Genomic DNA, 24,594 nt, shown 5'->3' with positions numbered 1-24,594 from the left:
TGAAAAACTAAAAAGTGCAAAGATTACACCAATTTTTAAAACAGGTGATCCTTCTGATGTTTCCAACTGCAGACCGATCTCAGTTCTTAATTGTTTTCCAAGATTTTGGAGCGTGTAATATATAATAGACTTTAATAGACCTTCTTAAATGTAAATAATATTCTTTACAATAAAAACTTTGGTTTTAAATCCGGTCATTTGACCGATCATGCAATAATTAATCTTGTACCAGAAATATTTAAATCTTTTGATGAACAAAAATTTACTTTAGGTGTCTTTATTGATCTAAGCAAAGCGTTTGATACCGTAGATCATAATATTCTTCTATATAAACTTAACAATTATGGTATCATAAATTCTAACTTAGATTGGTTTAAGAGTTATTTGAAGAATAGAAATTAATGCATTTTATACAATGGCGAAAAAACAGATTTAATGACAATTAACTGCGGTTCCCTTAAAACTCCCTAAGCTTTTTATTAATAACTCTTATATCAAAAGAAAGCGTTCTTTGTTGTTTCTAGGTGTAGTTATAGATGAAAATGTAACATGGTAAGAGCACATACGCATAATCCATGATGAAATCTCAAAAAATATAGGGCTCTTATATAAAGCCAAACAGTTGCTAAACCAAACTTGTTTAAAATTTATTTATTTTTCTTTTATTCATTATTATCTAAATTACGCTAACGTTTATCTAATAAACGTTGCTTGGTACAGCACTAATGTAATCTAAAAATAAAAAGCTTATAATTAAACAAAAACACGCTGTAAGAATTATTGTAAATGTGGATCGCTTCTCGCATACTAAATTTTTGTTTAATAAATTCAAAATACTCAAGGTATTTCAATTTAATTTATATCATGTTCTTATATTTATGTTCAAAGTAGATAATAAAATGGCACCCATTTTATTTAACTCATTTTTTGAAAAAATAAATCATTTAAACCCAACAAGATTTTCAAATAACGATTATATTCAACCAAAAGCATATTATTCTGCTACTAAGTTCTGGATTGCAATCAGAGGACCTTAATTATGGAATACGATATTGGATAATGAGTTAAAAAAATTCCTTCCCTTGATCTATTTAACAATAAAATAAAAAATAAACTTTTGATAATTCACAACGAACTAGACTTCTTCTGAAACTTTTAAATAGGACTAATTACTCGTTTTATTTGCTTGTTATTTACTTTATTTTTGATCATATTTATTTTTGATTTTAATCTGAATCTTTACCTTTCTTTGATGTTCATGTTTTATCTCATTTTTATTTATTTTTAAATTCGAAATCTTAATTAATAAAAGTTTGGAAAAAAAAAATTATACATATATAAAAAGTACTTTTTATATTTGCATTTATAGATGTATTTTATGCATATTTATATATATATATATTACATTGTGATAACGGTAATACTTTTTTTTGTTATTTATATTCTTGTTTTGAAGGGGCTTGGCGATAAGACTGAGTTTGTCTTCTTCTTGCCCCAGCGGTGTATATACATTTTGTAAAAGTCTAATTTTGTAAAAAAATTCTTTATGGCAAAATACATACATACAAAAACCTCAATGTAAACGATACAGATTGTGAGTCGTTATTCTTTGAGATAATAAGCAAATCATTAGAATTCGTAAATATACTTTTTTTTAATTCACCCCCTCACCCCTCATATTATTATTAGAATCGCCTCTGGTCGGAGATATGAGCATTGACTTACTCAACCATGCTTTAAATAATGATGCAAAATCTGTTATTAATACTCTTCTCGAATATAAATTCGAGAAGAGTGTTTTTGCACTTGTTGCTTTGTTTATAATTGGTATAAGGTTATATAACCTTATCTCAACAATATAATCTTATCTCAACAATATAATCTTATCTCAACAATATAATCTTGTCTCAACAATATAATCTTATCTCAACTATAAACAAAGCAACAAGAGTAAGTAAAAATATCATCAGCATTACTTCATAACGTAATAACTAATTTTTATAATAGCCGTTATAAAACGGGTATAATCAGGAATGACTTAACTGATCATTTCCCTATATTCATTATTACTGATAGCGTAACTCTTAACAATACTACCCTCGAATCAACAGTATTCATGAGACAAATCAATGAAAGTTACATACGCCATTTTAAAAAATTATTAAATTATTACGTCGGTTGGAATTTTATATTACAATCTCATGATGTAATTAATGCCTATAATTTATTTCTTAACCACAAATATTTATGAAAAATATTTAAAACATGAAAGTTATAAAAATAAAATTAATAACAAAAACTATAAAAAATTTATTTTAAAAAGCTAAAAAAATGATGAAAAGTTAATTATTATGCTAAATTGCTTGAGTTTAACAAAGGAAACACTCGAAAAACGTGGAATGTTATAAGAGAATTATTTAGGAAAAAAAATTGTAAAAAATAACTTACCTCAAAAACTTTTTACTGATGAAAAACTCATTTATCATAGAGAAGTTATTTTTGAGGTATTGTACTGCTTTTTTCTTGATGTTGGTCCAAGCTTAGCAACGAAAGTTCCATTTAGCCAAAAAGGATTTGATTCATATCATACAACAACTGATATAATTATGGACGAACCAATTTTGAAAAATGTTTTTAATAGTCTTAAAAAAAATAAAGGGATTGATCAAAATAATATTAATTTTTAACCTGTTTTTAATATTATCGGACCCTCATTATTCTATATTTTTGATCTCTCATGTAAATCAGGTCATATTCCAGATATATTAAGAATTGCAAAAATAATACCTAATAGGTATTACCTATTTACAATTCTGTTGATGAGACTAATATTTCAAACTACAGACCAATTTCAGTCTTGCCCTGCTTTTTTTAACTGATTGAACGCATTATGTATATCAAGCATTATAAATATTTAACTGAAAATAAGATTTTATACTATAATCAATATGATTTTAAAAAAACCATTCTAAAGACCATGCAATAATTGAATTGGTTAAACATATATCAAATGGATTTAATAACGATTGCTATACAATATGGGTTTTTTTTAAATTTATCCAAAGCTTTCGACACAGTAAATCATGAGATACTTTTTAAAAAAACTAGAAAATTACGGTGTTTAAAACAAAAGTTTTTTTTGGTTTAAATCATATCTAACTAACAGAAAGCAATTTATACTTAAAGAATCAAAAAAGAAGATAAGATTCATAATCATAATCATAATCATAAGATTCAAAAAACAATATAATAACTTGTGGGGTACCCCAGGGTTTTATTTTAGGATCATTATTATTTTTACTTTATATAAATGACTTATATTTACCATCTAAAATATTAAACACTACTTTATTTGCAGATGACACTAATTTATTTTATTCTCACAAAGATATTTTTGTTCTTTTTAAAATTTTTAACGAAGAATTAAGATCAACGAGTGGTTTAAAGTAACAGACTTTCATTAAACGTAGATAAAACAAAGTTTATCCTATTCCATAAACCTTGTAAAGCCGATAATATTCCTCTTAAATTGTCCGATCTTTTAATCAGTAACATAGTGATTAATAAGAAATTGAATAAAAACTTTCTAGGAGTGTTTTTAGATGAAAAATTGTCATGGAACATCCACATTAAATATATCGAAAGTAAGAATTCAAAAAGTATTTCCATGTTATGTCGAACAAAACCGTTTCTTAATAATGAATCTTTAAAATATATATATTTTTTCGTTTGTACACAGATATCTTTCTTACTGTAACGTTGCCTGGGGTAGCACTAATCACACTAAACTCAAAAAAATTTATAGCAAACAAAAACATGCTTGCGGGATAATGTTTGGGGCAAAGAGGAATGGACATTGCGAACCTCTCTTACGTTAGCTTAAAGCTTTAAATATTTATAAGATTAATATTCATCAAGTAACATTATTTATGTTTAAAGCAAAATGTGGGTTAATATAAACCATATAAAATTAAGGTCGTACCATATTTAATGAAGGGGACCTTTTGTTTGGAAAAATTTTATTCATATTTTTAATGAAAAACAAGACTTCATTTTAAACTGCACTTTAAAAAGTTTTTAGGCTGATTCAAAACGGTATTTACTAAACATGGGCTTCGATATACTAGATTTCAAATATCTTTTTTAAAAATAATTTAAAAAGTTTGGAATTAAATAAATCATTTACATTATTAGAAAATTATTAATTTTTCTTTAGCGTCTTTTTAATTAATTGTTTGCCTTTTTTGATTTATGTTTATATTTATTAATCAGCCCTAAATATTACGTTTATATTTATTAATCAGCCCTAAATACTTATTTATATTGCATTGTTTTTAATAAAACTTAACGCAATTTTTTGTGATTGATAACTTTCACGATTATCTCACTTTTGTCTTATTTTTTTTAACTACTCCGCTAGAAGCAGGGCCGCCGAGAGCTTTAAAGAAGCCCGGGGCATAACGGCAAATATGCGCCCCAATAAGTACGCATATTTTTAAACTAAAAGCATGTACAGTTATACAAGTTAATGATTGTGTTCTTATTTCTAATAATGTTACTTAACATCCAGATTTTCAAGAAAAGCTGCATATCTTCGTTCATTACAATTTTTATATCATCAGTCGTTTGCAAAAAATTCTGTTTCATCGCCAAGACATATCATCTTTTCATGAGTTCATGATCATCATGAGTTGATATTTTGGTTGAAGCTAAAGCAATGGCTTTAGAGCAGCAGTAATTTTCCGTAGTTGCAATTAGTTTTATAGTCTGAGCTAAACGTCTGGTATCCGAAAGCTTGTAAAATAAGATCTTCCATCTAGCAGGACTGCAACTGAAAATAAAAAGATCATAGATTTTTCTTTATTTACTACAGTAACCAAATTTATACATAAAAAGTACAACATTGATAAATGAAAGCAACACCAGACTTTCATATACTGACGATTGAGATTGCTGCAACCGAAATAGTATTATAAAAATATTATTTAAAGAGTTTTCTGTAGGTACATAAACTATATTCTGCGCCTCCAAACCTTCTACGGCTTGAAGCACGGTTTTTAAAAAATAAGTCAATTTTATGCTGAGTTTAATGAGAAAGTATAAAAAAAGAAAGGATGTAGTTCTAGAATAAATTGAACAATATTTAACAATATTGTGCGTTGTTGGACAAGACCAGTTTCTGGTTTGAGTGGCAATGACTAGGCTTGCGTTCAAAAATATAGATGTAATTTAATATACAGTTGTTACAGTTTTTTTCACAACTGAAAAGCTCTGACACTAAAATGTCTTCTTAAGAAAACCAAAGCATTTAACTCCCAACCCGACTATCAATGTAAACTATGGTATTGTTAGTTAATCCGACAACCGACTTGCATTACTTTGCACTTCTCAAAGTTGATATTTACAAAACAGTTTTGCGACTAATTTACAGCGTTGTCTTTGTCTGTTTTCGGTTTTTCATAATTAGAAGATAATAATTGATTGACAAAAAGCGTATAAATAACAAGAAAGTATACAGAAATAAAAGCTCAACATTTCGCGACGTTAGAATTATCTTGTTCTATCTCCACTTTTAAAAAAGTTGATTTATTGATAGTTAATGTACCTCAGAAAAATGTTTTTCTCCTGGTTTTTTTTAGATTTCAATACAAGATATTGAAACCTAAATTAAAAGTAAAAAATTTGGGTAATATGCTGGCACGTAAAGATTTTATTTTTTAAAAACGTTTTATCTCAAAATTCAAATAGTAGAGATAGAGCAAGATAATTTTAACGTCGTGATTTGCAGTTGAGCATTTATTTCTCTTCTAATATGTGACAGCTTTTTTTTAACTGCTTGTGCATGCTCGAAAACACTTGGAAATTACCAAAAAACTTTTTTTTTTTGTTAACGTAATGGCTAGGTGGTCATTCATAGAGTACGTAGGCAGGTATTGGGAATTGCACAAAAGTGTATAAATGTACGCAGAGGCGATTTTACGGGGAAGGGGGAGGGTTCAAAAAATAATAATTTTCAAGTTATAGTAGGTTTTTTTACGAGTTTAGTTGGCTAGTCGGGTATTTTACACATTTTAAAAAGGGTTAATTTTAGTTTTAAGGATCTTTTTTTTTTTTTTACGAAGCCAGTCGGTACTTTTTAAAGATTCATCCCCCCTCATTTTATTTGTTGAATCGCCTCTGAGTGTACAAAAGGGAATATATTTTACTTTTTTTTTTTGGGAAACATCCTTAGTTTTTTAACAAAAGTCAATGAATTTATGGAGTATAAAAAATTAATATTTTGATTTTGTTTCTCTAAACCTTTTAGTTAGGTACATAAACAAGTATCTACGGTACATAAAAAAATCATAGCACCGCCTTAGTTACCGTTTTAAAACAACTACATACCAATCTATATATATATATATATATATATATATATATATATATATATATATATATATATATATACAGTGGCGGCAAAAAGTCATGCACCCAACTGAAAAATAACACTTTTTTACTATTTACACATTTAAATTTTGTTTAAAAGACACTAATAACTGTCCCAAATGTTAGCAACATGAAATATAAATGTCTTAAAAATAAAAATAATGATATGTTTAATATTTTGTATGACCGCCTTTGGCTTTGAGGACATGCATAATACGCCGTGGCATGGACTCGACCAATTAATGTAATGTTTCTGGGGTGATGCTTTCCCACGCTTTATTCAAACACCTCAACAAATCTTCCAAACTAGTGGATTTGGATACCTGCAGCTTTTGGAAGATGATCTCCTACAGATGTTCAATGGGATTGAGGTCTGGGCTCTGAGGAGGCCACTCCAAGACTCGTACACGTTTGGAGGTTAAGAAATCATATACCTGCTTAGCTTTGTGACAGGGTGCGTTGTCCTGCTAAAAGGCAAACTCACCTTGTCTGCAAAATAAAGCACCAGCTGAAGGGAGCATGTGATCTCTTAGGACTCCAATGTACTGGTCCTGGTTCATTGCACCTACACAGCGGTACAATTGACCTATCACGGACCATGACATGCAACCCCAAACCATGATAAACCCTCCTCCGTGCTTCACAGTAGCATTAATGCAACTGCTGTGGTATCTTTCACCCACTCTTCTCCTCACTAAAACTCTCTTCCCACCACTAAACACTTGAAAACTGCTCTCGTCACTCCAGAGAATCTGTTTCCATTGATCGATGGTTCAGCCACGTTGCATCAGTGCAAATGCTCTCCACCTCAGGCGGTGATCACGGGTTAACAGTGGCTTCTTCGCAGCCACACAAGTGTTTAAACCAGCTTTCTGCAGCCTGGACCTAACAGTCCTAACAGCCAGCCTGATTCTATATAATCTATACAGCCTGGCAGCTATATCAGGGGCAGTTAACCGCGTATCCGCTAAGCTCATTCGGACAAGAAGACGATCATCTCTAGACAACGTCTTCTTCGGACAACCACTGCGGGATCTATCAGCCACCAATCCTGTCTCCCAGTATTTCCTCATCAGCCTAGTTACTGTGACTTGCTTATTCCCATTTTCTGAGCCACTGCATCAAAAGTCGACCCATTCCTGACCTGCACAACCACCTCCAGCCGCTCCTCCGCAGTCAGCTTCTTCGCTCCAGTTATGATAATAATTTTATAAAAATAAATCTAAAATAAAAAAATTGTTTTATAATACCAAGTAATATGAAATACATCATTAAACAATATTTAGAATGAAAAATAATACCAAATAAATGCTAAGCAAGTTAAATTTGTGACCCAAATGCCAAGTCTTAATTGCACAATTAGGCCAATCATATTAACCTCCATTTTCCAAAATAAAACAATAAATAATGCAACCAATGTAAAAATTACAATTAATATCCACTAAAAACCGAAAAACAAATACAAAATAGCATGGACTGGTAAGTTACAAGCCCAAAATACAAATAAATAAAGTATTATCAAATATATCAATTGTAAACAAAATTTAAAGGGACATCAGCTGATCGCATAAATTAACATCCAAATTACCACAAAGTTACTAAAAATTAAGTCACAAAAAAATTTAAAGTTCCTACACAAAGTAAACAACCTTGACATTAAAGAACTTGAAATTTGGTTGTTTTTATTTTTAAAACCTATCCTAAAATCAAAATTTTGTTGTAAAATTTGCTGGGTGCATGACTTTCTGCCGCCACTGTATATATATATATATATATATATATATATATATATATATATATATATATATATATATATATATATATATATATATATATATATATATATATATATATATATATATATATATATATATATATATATATATATATATATATATATATATATATATATATATATATATATATATATATATATATATATATATATAGTTATAGTTATGATGTTTAATGTTTACAATGTTTGATAATTTCGAGAGTAGTAAGTATTAAGTATATGGCGGTTCAACAAGCACGGTGGTTTAGTAATGGACATTTATTATGCGCATGCGTTATATTCTGCTCAAATGTTGATAAACAATAATGTCCGCAAGTAAACAAAGAATTAATAATAAAGTTGCTAAACTTCAAATTAGATTTATTTGTAGATATTTCTAAATAGTCTATAAAAAATGATATCAAAACAATACTTTAGGTATGGTCTGTGTCATCAAAGGTATCATTTAAATAATTTTACAAAGAGAATAGAAGTGGGACTAAAGTGAAACTAAGCTGTTTTTTAGGCGAAGTTTAACTTGTGCTGACATTGTAGTCTATATTCATAAGTTTTAAATTTTTTAGTGACTACCTTGATTTTTTTTTTTTAATATAAAAGTTCGTGAATTGTTTAAAGCAAAAATCAAAAACCGGTTACTTTTTTTTGTGATAATATAATGCTTTTAAAGATTAGTAAGTTTTCTTTTTATTTGAAAGGTTAAAAATACTGACAGAAATATTATATAGGCTTTAATACTGCCATTTATTATCTTTAAATCATTTTGCAGTATTTTATCGTATTATTTTTAGTATCTACAAATTTTCTTTTTCTTGGCTGAGCTTTTTTTTGGTGTTTTTTTACAGCTGGGTTGTTTTTTATGAAATGCTCATTCATCATGCTTTTTAATCTACGCACTCCTTTCATATGGCAGTAGGTACTCTTCATGCGGTTGATTTCAGCATGTAGACTTTCTCCACTTTGCTCTCCATAAATACCTAGTCCTTCTCCCCATTTTATAATGAAAGGTAATGCATAGTACTCAAGCAAATGAAGCTTGGATGTGATTGAAGCATTTAGCTAGTTTTCATGGAAGTACTTCATAAAATCTTTGATTCGATTTTCTGTAACCAATTATATGTATATATATATATATATATATATATATATATATATATATATATATATATATATATATATATATATATATATATAAATATATGCATATATATATATATGTATATATATATATATATGTATATATATATATATATATATATATATATATATATATATATATATATATATATATATATATATGTATATATATATATATATATATATATATATATATATATATATATATATATATATATATATATATATATATATATATATATATATATATATATTAGTAAAAAAATACTTATCTAACTTTTTTCTTCAATTTTAAGTTTTACCATTGCTGGATCATCATGAAGAGTCCTACTCTTCCTGATGATCAAGCAATGGTGAAACTTAAAGTTGAAGAAAAAAGATAGATAAGCGTTTCTTACTAATTTATTGCTCTGTTCTTTAAGAACATTAAGCACTCTTTTGGCAGAACACAATAAATAGAGAAAAATAATTTTCTCTATTTATTGTGTTCTGCCAAATTATAACATATGACATACCAAGGTCCTGTTTGTTATCTTCATTAAACTGATTGCAGGAGTTAATAAGCTTGTGACATATTCCAAACTTAGAGAAGAGTACCTTGAAGTTTTTACAAACTTCAATAGTTTCTCTGTGTATATCAGTGTCGTTGAACCCAAGTTCAACCACAAGGTTTGGTATAGAGTTGCAAAGTTCAAGGATACTTTTCTCCTAATTTAATATATAAAATAATTGTGAAATATGTATTATATATAGTAACTGTTGTTAATTATGTATCTAGTTATGTCTAATGATGTTAGTATTAGCCATCTATTCCACTTACACACACACAGAGACACACACACACGCACACATATATTTATACTGTATTTTACATTTAAATTTACGTAGAGTTTGTTTTTAGTAAAAAGTAGATTTTATAAATGTAGGAAATATATATTAGATATTATTTTACCTTTAACATTTTGTTAACATGATTACCAACAAAACTTTTCCCGTGATATGCTTGTCTTTGTACTCCTAATGAGTTAAGTACCTTATCAAGTTTGTTTACAAGTGGCCCAAATGATTTCTTTATATGGTCTGCTTCAAGCAGTATTTTCAGTTCTGAGATCTATGATTAAATATGTTCTTAAGATAAATTCAAAAAAACATAACCAATGAAACAAAACTTAGATATTCCAATGTATAAGATTCTCAGCTATATTATTCCGGGTTTAATTACCAATCTAAATTAAATATTTTTAGTAAATAATAAAAATTAAAGTTGTTACCTGTTCTTTCTTTTTCTTTTCAAAGTGAATCAGATGACGTTCAAATACTAATTTAATTTTTTCTTCATTTTCAGGGTTAAAAATTATTTGCATTTCAAGTGCTTCTGTTATAACACGTGTTTTATCTTCAAGTGCTTGAATACTTATTTGAAGTTGATTTATTTGGCGCTGGTGCTCTATATATGCATTAAATTCCTCACAGTCAAGTGTTTGGTTGGTTACTGCCATTCGACCTGCAATTTTTATGTCAATTGTGTGACAAGAGTCTTCTAACATGTTGAAAAACTTTAAGTATATACCAAGTGAGATATGTAAAGCAGGAACTCCTATCTAATAGTACAAGAAAATTTATATTATTTACAATTGCATACACCACCATTTACATTTACCCCACCAATAACTTGTATTGTATTCTATTGAATAAACGATTATGTGAATTTGCGAAGAATTCCTAATAAATAAAATCAAAATAATGTGAATAATAAATAAAAGCAAGGCACCTGATCAAGTGGCACATTGAACAACCGTTGGTCAATAACATTGTCACATAACTTGGCAAACTTGGGATCTGCACCATGGTTGTTAAATTTTGCTAGAGATAAATCTAGTGTCTTTAGTGATCGCATTTCAATGTTATCGTTAATTGGATTTGACATTCCTTGACTTGTTATGTTGCAAAACAGGCATGAGTGTCTACCTAAAGTAATTGAACAAGTTTGTGTTAAGAAAGCAAAATAAATCATGTTGCATGTATTTGGCCCAGATGAGTTTTTTTAAAGAAATCTGTATTAAATATGTACTTACCATTTGCACCAGTTATTCCATAAATTGCACACAAGAATTCATAATCACCGAATACAAATACACGAATCTGCTTTTCTCTAAAATTGAACAGAATTAAATTATTATACATTTTTTTAAAAAGAAACTGTTATCTATCATAATCCTGACAATTGTGGTAAGAAACCAAGAGTTGATGATTTTGTTTATGTCAAATATTGTTTGGATGTTTTTGAATTTTAGTGTGCTTGGATAATTGAATTATTTTGTTGTTTGTAATATGTTCTTACTTCCAGATCATTTTTTGCAAAAAATCGATTTCTGATGTAAATCTTGTCAATGAAATTTTCAAATTTGTGGTATAATCTTTTGCCTCAAATATATTAAATATTGTTGTATTTGTTTTGGCATTAGGCTTTTCCAAATTCGCTACTTGATAAAACATTTTGAACGAATCACCTCCATAGTCACCTCCTATTTTTATATGGATTTCGTTGTCTTTAATCTTGTTGTATAATAAGAGGTTGTTGCTAAAATTATAACAAGAAAAATTAATTTTTGTTTTTATAGTATTGCATTTAATTTATTGTAGTATGTTAAAGTATTTTTTTAAAAAGATTTGTTTGTACCTATCTAGTCTATCTAGTACATTTGTTATATGTCCTTGTAGATTTTCAATATATGCACATGGCAATTCCTTGATTTCATAAGAACCTTTTGAATCTTTTTTTTCAACCATAAATGGAGCGTTTTTAACAATAAGATCATCACATGACCATTTCTTAGCCACATTTCTTTGTTTTGCATTAGAAGCACAAATTACATTGTTGTTTTTCAACCACCTAAAATGATAATGTTTTTTTAATTATCAATAACTATTAAAAGTATTGAATTTGTCTTTTCAAGATTTCTATATAATAATTGCAATCTTGTGTACCTAGATAATATTTTCATGTTGACATAAGTACTGCTCATGTTTGCTTTTAAACTGATCATTTCTTTAGCAGATATTTTGGCTTTTGAAATATTTGATTTGCTCAGAATATTTTCTTTTTCATTTTCATTAAAAGAATTCAAAAGAGTAGCAGTTTGCTTGATTGTAGAACTAATGCTTTCTCCACATGTTTTGCTCATATTATGTTTTAGATGTAATTGTCGTCTGCGAATTGTGCGTAAACATACATCTGAGCTTTCTTTGTAGGCTCTTGGTGTTGATGTGAAGCATAAGGGCTAAAATGTTGTGTAATTTATTTAAAATATTCAAAAAATCATACTATAGTTTCCTTTTATAAAATTGAAAGCGTTTTTGTTTTGTTATAGTAATTTTACAGTCTCCTTTTTTGTAAAGATAGTCTTACCCTTGGTCCTCCTGTCGGAAATTCAATTACATTTGATTTTGTTTGAGACATTTTTTGTTTTATTACATGCAGAGCAGCATCTTCAATATTTCTTGGTATAACACTTGTTGAATCCAATGCGAATATATCTGAAAAGTTTATTTGTGAAGTTGATGACGATGATATTGATAATGTTGTTGAACTTGATATTGGAGTTGTCTGACAAGTTTTTTGATGTTTCTTTCGTTCTGACAGTTGTTTGACTTTAAACAATCTACCACAACTTTGCTTGCATACTTCTTGCAAATTTTCTAACATTTCAATGACATTGGTTGATGAAATTAACCCATCACTTGGAATTGAAAAGGAACATTTAGGGCATTTTGTTTTTGTTATTAGTTTGCCAATTATAAGTGGTAATAGACATGGTGCACAGAATGAATGAAGACAGTTTTTTATAATAATTGGTTTATGCATAATTTCGTTGCAAATAGTGCACACACAAAGATGCACATGAGGGTTTAAAGTGAAGTTAATATCTTGCAGTTTAAGATTAAATTTTGTTTGAGGTAAAAGTTTAGATTGTATGTTATTTATTTTGTGTCTAGTCCAAATATTTTCACTATAACTAATACTTAAAGGTCTTTCACTTATCTTTTTCTTTTTTTTTCTTCCTTTATTGGCTTTGAAGCAAACACATTCAGTTACATTGCAATTTTCAGGCCAAGATCGTAATTTTAATTCAGTGTTTGAACCTTTTTCAATATTTCTTAATATTGAAAAGCATCTATAACACATTTTTTGAGGATGCTTATTTGGGTGGTCCTTATCGATTCGGATAAAAAAACAAAATTCTATTCTGACAATATGTTTTGTTAAAAGAACACTATCATTATCTAGACTTTCTCCACATATTCTGCATAATGTTTTTAGTTTTGTTTCATGTGACATTTTTATGTGTTTTTTTATTGCTAAAATATAAGATTTGATGTACAAAATTTTTAAACTTAAAAAAGTAACCGGACTCTGATTTTTTTTTTATTATAAAGTTAAAACCATCTTTTTTTAAAATATATATATCTTTAAAGCATAAAAATTCTAATAAATGCTTAATTATTAAGTTTTAGTAGTAAGGATGACCATAAAATAATTTTCGACTTTCCTGCGTATTTTATCACATAAAAATTAATAAATTAAGTATTTCAAATAAAATATGTTTTCCTTGGCCACACATTTTATCAGTTTATAGTTTATATCTGATTTATACATCTTTAAAGCAATGATATGACCTTTTTTATTAGGTTACGGTAAAAGACCATTACAAAAAAAAAATCAAAGTTACTATGTTGTTGTTGTTTTTAAAGTAACGCATGCGCATAATAAATGTCCGCAAGTGCTTAAAATTAAACCACCGTGCAAGCTGAGCATTTTGCTCAGCTTGTTAAACCGTCATTCTTCTTTTTTTTTTGATTACTCAACGTAATTAAATGTTCGTTGAGTAAGTTAGCATCTGCTCTCTTATTTAGACAATAGTTTTGTTTATAACTCATACCACAGACCTGAAAACTTATTGTTAAATTTTCAGTTCTTAAGGTATTCAATTAAAAAGGTGAAAATCTTAAAATTTTCAATTTTTTAATTATAATTGCATTAAGATCAAAATTTATCGCAGAATCTTAATTTGTTTTTGAATTTTTTGAACTTGAATTTGAAATTTGAAAAGGATTAATAAAATTGTACGCAAGCGCATTTAAAAAAAAAATCATAAAAATGTACGCCAACGTGTTATACCTTACAAAATCAATTCGGAATTTGAAATTAAAATTATGCGGAAAAAAAAAAAAAAAAAAAGAGATTTTTTACACCCAAAACGCGGTAATTTCAGCAAATATAAATAACTTCCTACATGGACTATCATTATTATAGCTTTTGACTGTGATTTGAAAGCTAAAGACTTTTTTCATTTGGAAGCTAGACTGTATTTTCTACACAGGGCGGCCGTTCATTAATAATTTGTGAGTTTTATTGATTGTGAAAAAATTAAAATTAAATTAGAATCTGACGAAATATTGTTTTTTTAAGAATTATGATTGCTGTCGAATTCCACATCAAAAACGTTCGTTTTTTTTTCTATTTTTCATTAAAGTCCAATTTAATTTTTTTCATTAAAGTCAGTTTTATTGTTTTTTTTAGGTTTTTTAGGTGTTACAAAATAAGAGCATTTTTAACCTTTTTTAAAACTGTCTCAAAAACTAAGCATTTTTACAATACAAAATAAGAACATATTTTTTCCTGGTTTATGGGTTGTCTATGAAATACGTCACACAATTTTTGCGTGACGTATTTTATAAATTGCGCAGAGCGTGCACTGCGCATAGACTGTTACAGCTGTATGAGCAACACGTTGCGCTTACGGCTGTAACAATCCCTAAACAGGCTTTTACTACTCCGTTAATGGAGTGTTCACATCAACTAAGTAAGCTTAATCACCCTATAACAGCAACTTGCGTAAATAAATAATTTTCTTTATTAATTTTCCAAAAAAAAGTTGTATTATAGTTATACATTAAGGCAGGTCAAAATACTGTTTTTATTGATTTTGATCACCTTTGGGATCGTCCATCAATTACGTAATGCTAAGTTTTACTAATTACCAAACAAAGAAAAACAAAAGTTTTCCCTTTGTTTAAATATGAAATAAAAATTGCTCATTAAGTTTAATGAAAACCGCTGCGTAAAGAACTTAAGGTCTCAAACTTTCTTTATTTTTAAATAAATTTAGCGTTGCCTAATTTATGGATGATCCCTGTTCAGAGTTTCGGTTAACCCTTACGTTCCGAAGTACGTCTTTTAACATTCTTGCTAGATCCAAAGTACGCTTTGTAACGTTTTCAAATATATGGTAAACTGACCTAATTCTGCCCACGCCCTAATACTAGTTGGTTTTGAAAAGCACTAAAATCTTTAATTAAGAGTGAAATCGTTCTGTTATAATATAAAAAATATAATTTTCCAGCTTTGTAATTTCTAAAATATTCAGTTTAAAATATACGATGCATCGAAAACATACTTAAAATATTTAATAAACTTTTCGTCTACGTTGGTATTTTCAAAGTTTTTCTGATTACATTAAAATTCTTAAACGTTTATTTAATAATTATAATAGGCACGTATGTTATAGGCTACTTAAATGAATACAAACTTAACAAAGTCCACAAGTAAATTGTATTCATTGTTAAGTATCTTATTTTAATCCAATTTTTTTGTTATATTACACGATGCAAATTTATATTTTTAAATAATGAAAAGCAAAGTTGCCATAAATTGGTCAGTTTACCCTACCTAATAGGTAGGATTAAGTGAGTCTAATAAGCAAAGTATAATAAAATCATGTTAATTGTTGTTTTTCCGGACTGCTATGGAGCGTTGGTTTGGAATTAAAAGTTAAAAATGCAATGTGACCTTTAGTTTTTGAGTTTTAGAATAAAATATATCGTTACTGCCTAAATATTTTATTCTATATTTATACCTCAAAAAATAAGATCACATTGCATATACAGGTACTACCTATATATTTTGTCCGGTTGACACCATCCCAAGGTAAAAATATTATTGATGAGCTCAAAAGTAGTAGGAATAATGATTCTAATGATAAATAACTGATTTCTTATGATTGTATATATATTTTAGTTTATTTTTCTTACCTTGGAAAGTTAGTTTAAACTTTTAATTTAAAATACAAAATGTCATTTACACTACTTATCAACTTTGTTATATAGACATTTATGTATAATTATATGTAAAAATTGTATGAACATATATTTTCATACAATTTTCACATATTATATTACATTTAAGGAACATATATTTTCCTTACATGTGATAAAGTCATATCCAATTAAGATATAACAATAATACTCTATAGTAGGCATGTTACATGAAATTTTAAAATTGATTAGGTTATTTGTTTATCATTAGAAAGAGTTTTGGTTCAAAATTTAAAAAGTGTAAAAATTATCAAAATTGAAAAACAAGATTTGACAAACAATTTGGTTATAATTGGAAATGCATATACCACAATTTAATAAAATTATTTAGATTTTTAAAAAATGTTTAAAAAAGTTTTATTGTTTACGATAAGCTACTTTAATTCGTAATGACGTTAAATAATAATTTTTGTTAATTGTTTAACTTATTTAGATTAATTTTATTTACTGGTTCTTTTTCTATAAATGATTGAAGTTTTAATTTTATTATTTAAATTCTTATTTTTAAATATCAAAATATTATATTATTTTGATAATAATATAAAAATAATTGTTGTATTTTAATAAGAATATCTCCTTTAACTGAACTTAGTTATTTAGTTTTTTTCTTTAAATCTTTTTATTTTTTTGTAAGTTTTTGGCGCAAATTGTAATAAATGAATCAATAGTTTATAATTGAATTTAAAATTACTAATTGCGCATTTGCGCTTTTTTTTAGTAATTTGATTCTTAAAAAAAATAAATATAATTAGTAAAAATAACATAATGTAATTATAATGCTATGTTACATAAGTAATTGCTATATTGCTATCATAAAACTATTTCTTATTTTTAATTAAGTAATTTGAACGTTAGTTATTTGCAAGTTTCTATTTAAAAAATTAGTTTTATTCAAAACTATTATTTTAAAAGTAATAAGAATTCCTTAATTTTCAAGCATGAAGTTATTGTATTTTTAATGTTCAGTCATAAACTACTATTACTAAAATTAAAAGAAAAATTTAAAAATTTTCACTGTCCAAAAAAACAATTGACCCTCAATTCTATGTGTTAGCCTGTCAAATGACTGCTTGGCTTTGATTTCTTATTTTCCACACAGATATATATATATATATATATATATATATATATATATATATATATATATATATATATATATATATATATATATATATATATATATATATATATATATATATATATATAGAACCCTTAGATGTTGTCCGAAAGTTTTTTCCATATTTTGTTGACAAAAAGTAAAAATTAAAATGCAAGACCGGAATTTTTTTTTAAAAATAATGATAGACTGCCTGCCCCAACCAAACCCTCAGTCGATGTAGCAGCACTCCCTTGCGAGTCAGGCTATTTGTCAGTCGATGTAGCAGCACTCCCTTGCGAATCAGGCTATAAGATAGTCGATGTAGCAACACTCCGCGCATGATTTACAGTAAAAAAAATAAAAGTAAAAACATTTTATTAAAAAAAATAAAAATAAAAACATTTTATTAAAAAAAAATAAAAATAAAAACATTGTTTATATTGTTAAAAACATTCAAAATGTTTTAAAAACATTCAGAATGTTTTTAAAAACATTCTGGTCACTTAAATTTGCGTTTTTGTGGTTTTTTTATATAACAATTAATTTGTAATTAAATTAATGGTTTTGACTTTCGTCCAACATGAAAATGTTGGACGAAAGTCAAAAGTAATTAAAAGTGACGTATGTGTTGGCGTAAGAATCACTTTTTTCCTTCCGCTCTTCCCAAAGCCAACAAACTATAGATCTATATATATATATATATATATATATATATATATATATATATATATATATATATATATATATATATATATATATATATATATATATATATATATGTATATATGTATATATATATATATATATATATATATATATATATATATATATATATATATATATATATATATATATATATTATATATATATATAGATATGTGTGTGTGTGTGTGTGTATAAATATGCAGCCCTCAGAATTAGGAAAAATGAGGTCAGCAATAATTTGCCGACCTTAATCTTATTCTTCAAACACTTTGGCAGTTAGGTCAGCATTGCCGATTATTGACCCCAATTCAGAGGGCTGTATATGTATATATATATATATATATATATATATATATATATATATATATATATATATATATATATATATATATATATATATAGCCTGTTGCAACTGCAACAAGCGCAAGCCGCATGAGCCCCCGATATTAAAAAAAACGTTTTTCTAATATGAAACTTATTTATAAGAAACTAGCACTAGCTAAATATAAAATGGCCAAATCTAAACAATCTTTATTACTAAAATTACTTTTTGATTAGAAACTCATTTTATTAAGAGTTCGAGGAATATTTCCTAAATTTGCACACGCAATTGAATGAAACTCAATACAAATGAAAATAAAATTTGGCTCAAAATTTTACTTTGGAAAAGTTTTAATCTAAAAAATCAATCAAATGGAAACAAAAAAAACTTGATTAATTTGATGACGATTTAATTTGAAAAAAAAAATTTTTTTAATATATTTTAAGTATACCTAATAGTTCTGTTCTTTATTGTTTTAAATTGTTACGTTTTATTAATTTTTTATTAGTTTTGTTAACATTTTAAAACTCACTTGTTGTTTAATTTAAATTTACATACAACATAATTACCTCAAATATCGAAAAGATGTTAGTCAGTTTTGAACACTACTTTAATCGAAATATGCAATTTAAATGGTAAATCCTAATTTAAAAACAATAATGTTGAAAAAAATATGAATGAGCCAAAACTTCAAGCCATCAATAATCAGAACAAGAATGTAGATGATAAATCAGGATCCAATAGCATCATTATTGAGGATATTATATCGAAGAAGACTTCAGAAATTAGTGACGATTAGTGAAAATAGTGATTTACAAACAGAAAGCAGCACTTAACTAAAATGCAATTATGATATATTAGATCCTGCATTGCCTGTTGAAATTGACAACAAACAATGAGTGTTTTGGTAGAGCAGTCACCAAAAAGTATTAAAATATCCATTATAAGTTCAAAATTTTTTTGATTGGTCCAGACAATAAAAAAGTCTATATCAGCTGATACAACAGTATCTGATGTAAACTGATTTTTTCAAATTGTTGGTGCTACGCAAGATATTTCCATTTATTTTGAAATTGACACTATTAGAAATGTATACATTGCCAAGCTTGAAGAGAAAGGTTTAAAGGTTTGAAACTATAAAAAAGTATTTATTTTCATTAATACACTTTAGTAGATTTTTAATAAACGATAAAACATCATTACAATTGTCTGGATGTAATTCAACTGATTTATATCAAATAAAGGACATGCTAATAACTTAGACAAAAAGTTATAATAGAGCCTATCGACAAGGTTTTTATAAACGACAAGAACGAGATCATAATTCGCGTATAACACCAGATGAGGTGTAGAAGTATTTTGAATCAGAAGGTGCTATAAATGCTGTTAAACTTTTTAAAACATTTTCTTCATTTAAACAAGATATCACTCAGAAACAATACACAACAATGAGGGACTATTTGATATTTGATTTGTTGATCAGGCATGCTCACCGTGCCGGCGTTGCTGCAAACATAACTCTTAAGGAGTTTTTTAATGGTGCACTGAGTGAAGATGGAAATTATACAGTTTCTGTGTTTAAACATAAAACAATAGATACACACAGTCCTGCACTTGTAGTTTTGGACCCCGAACTGTTTAAATGGTACACAACGTTTATAAACAATGTTGATCCCAGATTCCAACAAAAGTTGACAATATCTTTATTTCATGGTCTGGAAAACAAATGAGATCTGGTGCTGTAAATGCGCAGGTCCAATTCATGTGGAAAAAAGCAGGTAACTATAATCCTGAAAAGCGTAGCATTTGTTCTACTTTAATACCAAAATCTGCATCTTCAAGTATATGTGAGCAGAAATTAGGGAATTATCAGGAAGTTGCTTGTCTTATGGCACACTTTGAATAAACAGCTAAAAAATTTTATTTCACTCAAGATAATCGAGCTAATGCAGCAAAAGCCAGTAGTACTTTGCAGTCTTATTTTAAAAGTTAAAAACCCACAACTATCACTGAACCTAATCAGAATGAAGCTCTTGAGGAAAAAAAAACGTTTCCACAGAACCTACAATGGCTGAAGTTATAACGAAATTACCGTTGACTGGAATTAATACTACTCCTCGTAAGATATTTGACAAAGTCAGAACCACCATTTAATCGCCACAAATGAAACGCCTTTCACCACCAATAAAAGTAATTTTTATTTAAATAATAATCACAATTTAGGTTTATTTTCACTTCTGTTTATTTATTTTCACTTTTGTTTATTTATTTTCACTTTTGCTTTTATGAAACAATATATAAAGTAAAATATTTTTTAGCCTAAAATTGATTCTATTGATAAAAAAATCTAATTTAATTATTAAATGAAGTCTTATTTAATCATTTTTTAGACCAACCTGACACCTAAAAGAATTAAATTATTTCAAACCGAGGACCTTAAAAATATTAGAGAGACTTTCAGTGACCTGATCACTGGAGGTCCCATACTTGATGCTACAATAAATGAAAGGATTGAAATTAATAATAAATTATCAAAGTACTCAACCATTCAAATACGAACTAGAATAATGTATGAAAGAAAAAAGAAAAAGTAGGGTAAGGTCTTTTTCATTATTTCTATTTTTGATTAAAATTTTTTTAATATTGCAACTACTAATAACAAAATAAAATTTAAATAAATGTAAAAATAAAATTTTTTCTTTTTTTAATCTTATTAAAATACTGTAGAATCCCATTAATTCAGAGTCTTAAGGGGAACAGATCCATAATCCGACTTTGCAAATGTCCAAGTAAGGCAAAGTTTTTGGTATGTTGGATTTTTTAAAAATGTCTGACTTATCATAATTAAGTGACATATATCAACAGGATTTCAACAGTATTATCAACAAGATAAGAGACCAATAATTGAAAAATTATGTGAAAATATTTAGTTTTATGAATTATATTAGATGCAATGTTACTTTTTAAATTTTTGACAGTTCAAAGTTTTCTAAAATTTAATTATTGTATTATATGCAATTATGACTAATTCAAAAAATAATAATAACAATTAGCAAAAAATTTTAAGGAATCAGTACAAATGGTCTGACTGAATCCAGGGTAAGATTTAATGTAAGTTTTTCAACAATTTCAACAATTTGAAGGTATAAGTTATAGGGTAGCCAGCAACTTGGCCTTTAAAGAAAAAACAAAATCTTAAAAAAGTCAGACAATTTTTGATGGATTCAGTAACAAAATAGTTTATTTATTTATAAAAAATATATTTTTTGCTTATTGGAGACAAAAAGTCAATTTGCTTTTTACTTCCTTTTTTACTGAACTTTTTTTGTTCAACTTTTTAAAATAAACAGCTTTTAAGCATTTCCTGTGAGTTTTATGTATTGCCTTATTATTGCTAAATTTGTTAAATTTACATTGCTAAATCAGGGATATTTCAATTTTAAGTCAGGGAAAATGAAATCTAAAATCCTCCCCCCCCCTCCCCCGTTAGCAAGTTCCTACTAAAGTTTGTTAAAAATGTTTTGACAGCATATTAGTGACTTCAAGGCCAGAGTTTACTGAAGTGAAGAAAGTTAAACTTTCGAATCTCGATCAAATTTGTATCTCTTGAAATAAAACTGACCAAGTTATTAACAAATAATTATAAAATTATGAAAAATCTAAGTATTACTATATATTGATTGTACATATTTTTTAGTTTCGACATTAATACTTCTGATTTTGTCAAACATCTTACTTACAAATCAAATATTAAATAGTCCCTCATTGTTGTGTATTGTTTCTGAGTGATATCTTGTTTAAATGAAGAAAATGTTTTAAAAAGTTTAACAGCATTTATAGCACCTTCTGATTCAAAATACTTCTACACCTCATCTGGTGTTATACGCGAATTATGATCTCGTTCTTGTCGTTTATAAAAACCTTGTCGATAGGCTCTATTATAACTTTTTGTCCAAGTTGTTAGCATGTCCTTAATTTGATATAAATCAGTTGAATTACATCCAGACAATTGTAATGATGTTTTATCGTTTATTAAAAATCTACTAAAGTGTATTAATGAAAATAAATACTTTTTTATAGTTTCAAACCTTTAAACCTTTCTCTTCAAGCTTGGCAATGTATACATTTCTAATAGTGTCAATTTCGAAATAAATGGAAATATCTTGCGTAGCACCAACAATTTGAAAAAATCAGTTTACATCAGATACTGTTGTATCAGCTGATATAGACTTTTTTATTGTCTGGACCAATCAAAAAATTTTTGAACGCGTCAAGTAGAACTTCTATGGTTCGATGTAGAGTTGTTGGAGAAAAATCCTTTGGAACAAATAGTTCATCCTCAGTGTTACTTGATTCATTTTCTGAATAAGAAAAGTCACTGCTTGTTTTGTTAATATTGAATTCATCATCATATTTATACTCCTCGATATTGTCCAGATTTTTTGTTAACATTGATGTTGACAAAGTCAAATCGTCGGTCTTTTCAGTTTTTACTGTGTGACATTGTTTATTTTTTTCTTTAAATATATTTCTAGACTTTTTCATTTGGTTTTAGGTTATGCGATTTTATTAAATGGATATCCATTCTTTGAACGACTGCAAAACATGATGGCAAGGGGCATAGTTTTAAATTAGTTGAGTTGCTCAACTTGAACTTTGCAATTTGCTCTTTTGCCTTTTCTTTTTCTATCTTGTGATATTTTTGCAAATGCCTCAAAAGGTTTAATGTTTTTCTTTTGCAATTAACTATTATGCACTCTTTTGAATTTGTTTTTCTAAAATAAAAATAAATGTGTTCTATTAAATAGAGTGCTCAATGTTTTTAAAAAATAGAGCAATAATAAATTAGTCAAAACACTTTTATCATGTAACATCTAATCATCAGTTGTTTTTTTAGTTTAGACAACTAAAAATTAGATAAGTGTTTTTACTAATATATATATATATATATATATATATATATATATATATATATATATATATATATATATATATATATATATAAGATATATATATATAAGTTATATATAAAAATAAATATTTAAGATATATATATATATAAGTTATATGTATATATTTATATTTATATTTAAATAATATATGAATATATATATATATATATATATATATATATATATATATATATATATATATATATATATATATATATATATATATATATATATATATATATATATATATATATATTGGAATATAATACAGTAACAATAAAAAATATTAAAAAAATAACTTACATTTTGATCTTTTGACTACATTCCTATAAATATAATAAATTTTGGTTATAAAAATTGTTAATTTTGGTTATAATTTTATAGTTGATTAATTAACAATGATTGATGTCGAGGTTTATAAATAACTAGATTGATAATAATGCCATTTTAAATACTTTAAATATTGTTTAATATCTTTGTCACATCATTTTAAAATGTGTTTGAATATTGAGTCTAAATAAATACCTTATCAAGTAGCAGTTCATTAGCAGCTTTAACATCTTCAGAATTCTCTGTTGGAAAGACTAATTTCTATGATGATATTTTAAAAATGTCATAAAAAATTCTAATAAATTACATACACATAAATTATATAGAGTTTTTAAAAAACAAGATTGTAAATAATGAGAATTTAAATAGGATGCTGTTTATCTTACTTTAGCAGAAATTTTTGGTGTTGTTGTTTCCGGCTAAAAAAAATAATTTAAATATATATATAGCTTTTTACAACTTCATAATTGGATTACCAACTTGTAAAAAAAAATTTTTGAATTTATCATATCACATTTACTAAATTATCTTTGTTAAAAATAATGAATTAAGTTACATTTTAAGTTTAGCTTACAAAAAATATATTAAAACAATATAAATGTATATAAGTATATATTTCACACACAATAACACACGCAAACATATAATTAAACCAATTATATAAAACTCTTAC

The 24,594-nt window shown here is 26.7% G+C and overlaps 1 protein-coding gene and 1 long non-coding RNA gene across 3 annotated transcripts in view; both read right to left on the bottom strand.

Annotated features, from left to right (window-relative positions):
* Positions 1-10,701: 10,701 nt before the first annotated feature.
* Positions 10,702-13,796, bottom strand: LOC136075205 (uncharacterized). Of its 2 annotated transcripts, none has more exons than XR_010635743.1 (3): positions 12,347-13,796; positions 12,039-12,251; positions 10,702-11,939 (listed from the first exon to the last, which is right to left on the bottom strand). XR_010635743.1 is itself a non-coding variant. In XM_065787677.1 (3 exons), the coding sequence occupies exons 1-3, from the start codon at positions 12,541-12,543 to the stop codon at positions 11,696-11,698; spliced, it is 654 nt and encodes a 217-aa protein (XP_065643749.1). In that variant the 5' UTR covers positions 12,544-13,794; the 3' UTR covers positions 10,702-11,695. The 2 variants fall into 2 exon arrangements, 1 of the variants encoding a protein (XP_065643749.1); XM_065787677.1 differs by having other exon boundaries at positions 12,347-13,794.
* Positions 13,797-24,116: 10,320 nt separating this feature from the next.
* The window catches only part of LOC136074828 (uncharacterized), a 3,449-nt gene continuing 2,971 nt past the window's right edge, over positions 24,117-24,594 (bottom strand). The window contains exons 3-4 of the long non-coding RNA XR_010635479.1: positions 24,308-24,340; positions 24,117-24,182 (exon numbers count right to left, since the gene is read on the bottom strand). This is a non-coding gene — a long non-coding RNA (uncharacterized LOC136074828). The remainder of the gene's footprint in view (positions 24,183-24,307; positions 24,341-24,594) is intronic.

The sequence above is a fragment of the Hydra vulgaris genome, chromosome 01, assembly GCF_038396675.1.
Source record: "Hydra vulgaris chromosome 01, alternate assembly HydraT2T_AEP".
In the NCBI taxonomy this organism is placed as follows: Eukaryota; Metazoa; Cnidaria; class Hydrozoa; order Anthoathecata; family Hydridae; genus Hydra; species Hydra vulgaris.
This window is presented reverse-complemented; position numbering and strand designations above follow the sequence as displayed.

What these genes read in the sequence shown, in the direction of transcription:
- LOC136075205 (XM_065787677.1), bottom strand. Translation starts at nt 12,543, where the DNA reads ATGAGCAAAACATGTGGAGAAAGCATTAGTTCTACAATCAAGCAAACT. An exon ending in AACATGAAAATATTATCTAG is followed by an intron (nt 12,252 to 12,346) that starts GTACACAAGATT and finishes TTATCATTTTAG; the next exon opens with GTGGTTGAAAAACAACAATG. An exon ending in GTACTAGATAGACTAGATAG is followed by an intron (nt 11,940 to 12,038) that starts GTACAAACAAAT and finishes TTATAATTTTAG; the next exon opens with CAACAACCTCTTATTATACA.